The sequence below is a fragment of the Octopus bimaculoides genome, chromosome 14 (genome assembly GCF_046866305.1).
Source record: "Octopus bimaculoides isolate indiv1 chromosome 14, ASM4686630v1, whole genome shotgun sequence".
Taxonomy (NCBI): Eukaryota; Metazoa; Mollusca; class Cephalopoda; order Octopoda; family Octopodidae; genus Octopus; species Octopus bimaculoides.
This window is the reverse complement of record NC_142941.1, coordinates 12952482-12959938: the sequence shown is the minus strand read 5'-3', so window position 1 is coordinate 12959938 and position 7457 is coordinate 12952482. Positions and strand designations below refer to the sequence as shown.

Sequence of the window (7457 nt, the reverse complement as noted above, 5' to 3'; positions counted from 1 at the left end):
ATATATATATATATGTATATATATATATATGTATGCACACTCACACACATACATGCACATGCACACACGCACACACACACACATGCATGCACATGTATATATAAGATATATATGGCGGTGAGCTGGCAGAAACGTCAGCACGCCAGGCGAAATGCTTAGCGGTATTTCGTCTGCCGTTACAGTCTGTGTTCAAATTCCGCCGAGGTCGACTTTGCCTTTCATCCTTTCGGGGTCGATTAAATAAGTACCAGTTACGCACTGGGGTCGATTTAATCGACTTAATTCGTTTGTCTGTCCTTGTTTGTCCCCTCTGTGTGTAGCCCCTTGTGGGTAGTAAAAAAATAGCACATGTATATATAAGATATAAGGTGTAATATTAACATATTTTTAAATTGTCTTTGCAGATATGTAAGAATCAAATGGAAGTAAGTATAAACTTGGAATATTTCAACTTTTCTTTTTCACATTTATTCCTCAAAAACATCAATACAAATAAACTAGATGAAAGAGAAGCGAATGTTTGGGTTGATAATGGTAACTGCATAGTTATCAACATCCCCTCAAATAAAACTTTGTAACACTGCTGAATTTTCTATCATGGAGCAGTACAATATATATATATATTTCAGTCTTGGACTCCCGAAGCTTCGCACGCACTTCTTCGCCTCTCCAGTTCGTGCTTCACAGCGTTCAATATACACACACTTCTCCACGTCTGGCTGTACAGCCTTTTTGTTTGTTTATTTCACCGTTTCGTTTTCCTGTCTTGTTTTTTCCGTCCGCCACTATCCTCCATGGAACAAATTTAATTTGTGTTCGTGGGAAGAACCATTTTAAGAATGTGTCCTGCCCTAACTCTTCGAAACGCCAGTATTTTAATGGTGGCAGCTGATGAAGGATATGTTCTCTATGTGGCCTGCATGTTTTTTTGTACCTTGTTTATCATTTTGTCCATGTTTTTTTTGCAATGTCATGTACCCAGATATGTATCTATATCTACATGTAGATGAAGGTATGTACATACATATGCATATACTCATATATTGTTTATATATACATATATATATATATATATATATATATATATATATATATATATATATATATATATATACACATATAATATTATAATATTAGGGAATGTAAAATTCCAAACTTACAGGAATATTCAATTTAGTAATGCCAAATTGAATTTTATAATCAATAATATATGTATATAAATATAATTTAGAGAAGAACCACCGATATACAATTCAAACAATGAAAGAGACCAGTCACCATCAAGAAAAGTGTACTCTACAAAATACTAATTTAAAAATCTATAAAATCTAAAAGAAAAGTATAAAATCCATAAAAATCTATAAAATACTAGACTAAAAATTTAACTCAACTTAGTAAATTGATAAAATTATATATATATAGGTGCAGGTGTGGCTGTGTGGTAAGTAGCTTACTTACCAACCACATGGTTCTGGGTTCAGTCTTACTGCGTGGCACCTTGGGCAAGTGTCTTCTACTATAGCCTCGGGCTGACCAAAGCCTTGTGAGTGGATTTAGTAGACGGAAACTGAAAGAAGCCCGTCGTAAATATATATATATATGTGTGTATGTTTGTGTGTCTGTGTTTGTCCCCCCCCCCCAGCACTTGACAACCGATGCTGGTGTGGTTACGTCCCCGTAACTTAGCGGCTCGGCAAAGAGACTGATAGAATAAGTACTAGGCTTACAAAGAATAAGTTGTGGGGTCAATTTGTTCGACTAAAAGGTGGTGCTCCAGCATGGCCACAGTCAAATGACTGAAACAAATAAAAGAAAAAAAGAAAAGAAAGAATATATAAATTAAGTAGAAAATGGAGAAAATTCTTGATCAACAAATTGACTACCAGCGATTATTATTTTTTAATACAAAACTTTATCATTTCTAAGAGCTGTTTCTGCTTCTGTTGTGTCGACACCCCCAAGCAAAGAAGTAGGATTGCCCAAGACATATAAATAGAGGTAGTCTGACCATGGTAGAGAGTTGAGTGACTGTTGAATAGCCGTCGTGTAGCGGTTGAGTAGAGATCATCCGAAGGTGCTAGATTGCAGTAGCTTGAGACATAACAGCTTCTAATGTCTATCAGCGCTACCAAAGAAAATTCTGAGAATAATATTCGTCATATTCTATAGCACATCCGATCTGGTACATGAGCTTCATCAGAGTGAAGGAGGCTCATTAACAGCAAATGAGGGTTCAGTAAAATAAGGCATTAATCATGTTCTATCGACACAAATGTGTCTCTTGGGGCCTGCTGGTGCCTTGCAAATCTTTTGGCAAATGAAACAAATTCAGCACTCTCTGTTTGTTTGAGTGCTCATGGTTCATTCACTATGTATTCTCATGAGTGGATGGCAAGGCCTGCTTTGTTTCATGTCACAAAACCACAATGACAGGTAAGGCTTCCATTTCGAGGAGAAGCATTATGCCAGAATGCCTTCATGCTTGCTTGAATTTGGTCCCAGTGTTGGAGCCAACTTTGCTCAAATCTTTGAATTGAGGAGACATATATATATATATATATATATCTGTAAAAATATGTGACATTTATTCGGTAGCCATGACAAAAATCCGAGTTTCGGATGCCAGGGTGGGAGCCCACGCCAACATCTCTTCAGTTATCTGGCCATTGAAAATTCCTGTGAAAAATGACCGTTAATTTCCAATGGCCTGATAACTGAAGAGACGTTGGTGTGGGCTCCCACCCCAGCATCTGAAATTCGGAATTTTATCATGGCTACCGAATAAGTGTCACATAGTTTTACAGATAAATTCCTCTATTTACATAATATCAAGGTCTCTTTCTTTCTTTTGTTGTCCTTCCTATCAATATATATATATATATATATATATATACACCTGTACACCTACATATATGTTTTTATGCCAATACATACACATATGCACACACATATTGCTACAAATGTGTATATATAAATAAACATATATATATATATATATATAAGTAGACCAGTGATTACACAAATATAAATACAATAATGTAAATATTTCTATCAGATTAAATTTGTCACCAACATTAAAGATAGTAATCAATATATATTACTGAAAGTGTAAATACATAGGAATAAGGAGAGAAAAACTATCCAAAGTTAAGAAAGTATATTTATAAAGATTGTTTCTATGAATATAAGATAATAGCTTCTCAAATGTAACACCATTTTATAAACAAACTAAACAAACTTCTATATATGCACACACACACACACACACACACACACATATGCATGCATGCACATGTATATATAAGATATACGGTGTAATATTAACATATTTACAAATTGTTTTTGCAGAAATCTATAACGACAACAGATGTAAGTATAAATTTGAAATACTTCAACTTTTTCTTTTTCACATTTATTCCTAAACATAAATACAAATCAACAAGATGAAAGAGACATGAATGCTTTGGTCGATAACGATAATTGTATGCTTTCCAATATTCCTACAAATAACACTGTGTAACACTATTGAATTTTGTATCATAGAACAGTACATTATATATATATTAACACACAGACACATACACATATGTATATATGTACATATATATATATATATATATACATATTATATATATATATATATATATATATATATATATATATATATATATACATACCTACCTATATATATATACCTACCTATATATATATATATATATATATATATATATATATATATATATATATATATATATATGTACACACACACACACACATATATATACATGCATGCATACATACATATATATATATATTTATATGGAGCAAATAATTCACAAGAAAATAATTTGCGACGATATCATTGACTCTATTATTCTCCTGCTGCCAGCTTTCTCAAGATTAAATACGTTTTCAAATCATAATCCCAATCTTTGCACTCTTTATTGAAGATTTGTTCATATCTTCTATAGTAACCCTTGAAAGTAACTCCTTTGTTTGGTTTGTACATGAACTGTGTTATTCAGTTCACAACATAATGTGACAAGAACAATTTTTCAGCATTTCCTGATAACTTACTCTTCATTAGTTGCAGCATTTGTTGATTCTGCTGTTCTTGCAGTTATATATGCTGTTGTTGTTGTTCTTTCAATTGCTGTTGGTTCTGCTGTTGTTTTTGCAGTTGTAGCTGCTACTGTTGCTGTTCTTTCAGTTGCTATTGTTTTCTTTTTTATTTACAATTTGAGCAAAGCGGTTAACAAATTTTCCATAATTTTACAATTTTTTTCCATAAAATCTGTACAAAAAAAAAAAAGCCTTGTGAATTTGTTAATTCTTCATGAGTCTGTTAATTCTTCATTGCTGCTGTTGTAATCCTTAATGCCAGATTGTTATAAGGCCCTCTCTGGTATAGCAGTATAATTACACAAGTAAGACCACGACTATCTATGACCATCTACTTTGTACTCTCTTTTTATACTGACCAATGTCACCTTTTTTATAGCAACTAACATATACCACTCGTCACGTGAGAATGGTGTACCATTATTACTTCTATCCCCACAACACCACACCAACTTAGTTGAGGGATCGTCTCTTTCAAGATATTTGACTAATTCATTGGTGTCATGTAAAAAGCACCCACTACACTCTATGAAGTGGTTGGCATTAGGAGGGGCATTCAGCCAGAGAAAGAATGCCAAAGCCAACAGCAAAGCTATTAATTGCTTGCTCCTGTAAAGCTGTCCAACTCAGGTCAGCATGGAAGGAACATGTTAAATGATAACAATGATATATATACACACACATATATATATACAGTAGAACCTCACAGTACGAGTGCTCCATTGTACGAGTAATTTGTTGTACAAGCCAAGACTTGTATGAATTTTAGTTTTGAAGTACAAATAGAAATCTGCAGTACGAGCACACAAATCACCCCATCATTAAAGTAATTCATCTATTAAAACCAGTTTACATATTTCTTTTGCTTTCTCTTTTTTATAATTGTCATTTTACTTGTGGAGGTGCAATGGCCCAGTGGTTAGGGCAGCGGACTCGCGGTCATAGGATTGCGGTTTTGATTCCCAGACTGGGCGTTGTGAGTGTTTATTGAGTAAAAGCACCTAAGGCTCCACGAGGCTCCGGCAGGGGATGGTGGCTAACCCTGCTGTACTCTTTCACCACAACTTTCTCTCACTCTTACTTCCTGTTTCTGTTGTGCCTGTAATTCAAAGAGTCAGCCTTGTCACACTGTGTCACGCTGAATATCCCCGAGAACTACGTTAAGGGTACACGTGTCTGTGGAGTGCTCAGTCACTTGCACGTTAATTTCACGAGCAGGCTGTTCCGTTGATCGGATCAACTGGAACCCTCGACGTCGTAAGCGATGGAGTGCCAACAACAACATTTTACTTGTAACTACACCTTTTCTGTTTTTAAAGCCATAAAAAAAATTATTGTTGAGGGGATTTTAGGGGCTGGAATGGGTAAATTATATTTTGAGTTAGTTTCAATGGGAAAAATTGATTTGTAAAATAAGCTCAGTCATGGAACAAATTAAACTCTGAGGTATCACTGTATATATATTTTACAGACAAGAAAGTAAATTTTAAACACAATAAAGCTGTAAGAATATCAGAAAACAATTGGGTAGTTACCCACATAAGATGGAAAATAAAGTTGACAACACTCAGATATGAGAATTGTACATGTATCCTTCGGACACCAGTTGAGTGCTTTACCATTAAGCTAAATGGCTCCTGGAAACATTTTCCACAAATTTTAATGCTAAATAATAGCTTTTCAAATGCAACAATATTTTATAAACAAACTAAACAAATTCATATATATATGTATACACACACACACACACACACACACACACACACACACACAAAAGTGCATGCACATGTGTATATAAGATATAAGGTGTAATATTAACATATTTTCAAATTCTCTTTGCAGATCTGTATGAAGCCACCGAATGTAAGTATAAACTTGAAATACTTCAACTTTTCTTTTTCACATTTATTTCTAAAAAAATATTAATAGAAATCAAGTGGATGAAAAAGAAATGAATGCTTTGGTTGATAACTGTAATTGTATAGTTATCAATAATCCCACAAATAACACTGTAACACTGTTCAATTTTCTATTATGAAACAGTACAGTGTGTGTGTGTGTGTGTTTGTGTGTGTATGTATGTATGTATGTATGTATGTATGTATATATATATATCTATATATATATATATATATATATATATATACATACATATATGCATTCACACAGGAACGCATATGTCTATGTGTACATACATATATGCACATATATATGAATACATACACACACACACACACACATATATATTGATACATACATGCATTCATACATTCATTCATATATATGTAGGCACAGTTGACCCCCTTGACAGCGGCCAGATATAGAGGGAGTTACACAACATTAAGTTTCAGACATGTGCCCTCATCTCTTCCTCTTTTCTACACTGATATGCAAGCTGTGAGGATGCAACTAGACTGGCTCTTTCTAATACCACAGACCAGTTTGCAGATAGGAGAAAAACACAGAAGACCATGGCCTCCAGACACCAACCATTCTATCTATCATTCCATTGTGTATATACGTTTGGCCACAATAAACGTGTTTAAAGTTACAACCTTGCTTGTATATGTTCTTCATCTGGGTTTACTAACAAACGAGATTACAACCTTCTGAGAGTCATATTAGGTGGCTCAACAATAACCTACTCCATTTAAAATGGTAACCTCAACTATCCATCATTCATCTAAAATAGTGACCCCGACATGGACAACTATCCAAGTATAATGGTGACCCAAAGGGGAACAGAACTATACTTCTAAAATGGTGAACACCGGGCGAATACAGACCAGTGAATATGTATTTGTTTCTCTCCTTCATGTCATCGTCCATGCAACCACTGCATAGGAACATATCACTGATGCCTCTTGCCACCATATTGTCTTCTTCATTAGAAAATTTTGGTGCCATTTTCAAGAGGGAAACTGCAAACCATTTTCCTCGGGTTGTAACCGAAATTACAAATTGGTTCTTTGGAAACACAGTATCCCAGGAGAATTTTCTTCTTGCTAGTAAAAAGGGAAAAAAAAAAATTATCTGGAATTTTCTTCAGAATTCGCATAGCAAATTTTTCCTACGTACCAGGTATGAGTTTCATTCTCTCAACCACCCAGATTATCCACGTGCTGGCCATGTTTTGTTCTTTATCCGTTTAAAGGACTCTTATTCTCATCCTCTGTTACCAAAAGAATTTTTCCTAGTTTGCTGCTCATCATGTCTTCTTTCAACTAGGGTGTTTGACTGTTATTTCTAACGGCGTTTTTTTCTTCAACCAGCTTGTTCTTCGTAGCGTTCTGTTCCTATTATCGTTCAAGATATGTCATATATATTTCATAATT

General features: G+C 34.4%; 1 protein-coding gene across 2 annotated transcripts in view; it reads left to right on the top strand.

Moving 5' to 3' along the window:
- The window catches only part of LOC106868932 (uncharacterized), a 28554-nt gene that overhangs the window by 17831 nt on the left and 3266 nt on the right, over nt 1–7457 (top strand). For both annotated transcript variants that reach the window (XM_089362332.1, XM_089362331.1), the window contains exons 7-9: nt 405–425; nt 3349–3369; nt 5965–5985. In XM_089362332.1, coding sequence (XP_089218458.1) covers nt 405–425; nt 3349–3369; nt 5965–5985 — 63 coding nt within the window. The remainder of the gene's footprint in view (nt 1–404; nt 426–3348; nt 3370–5964; nt 5986–7457) is intronic.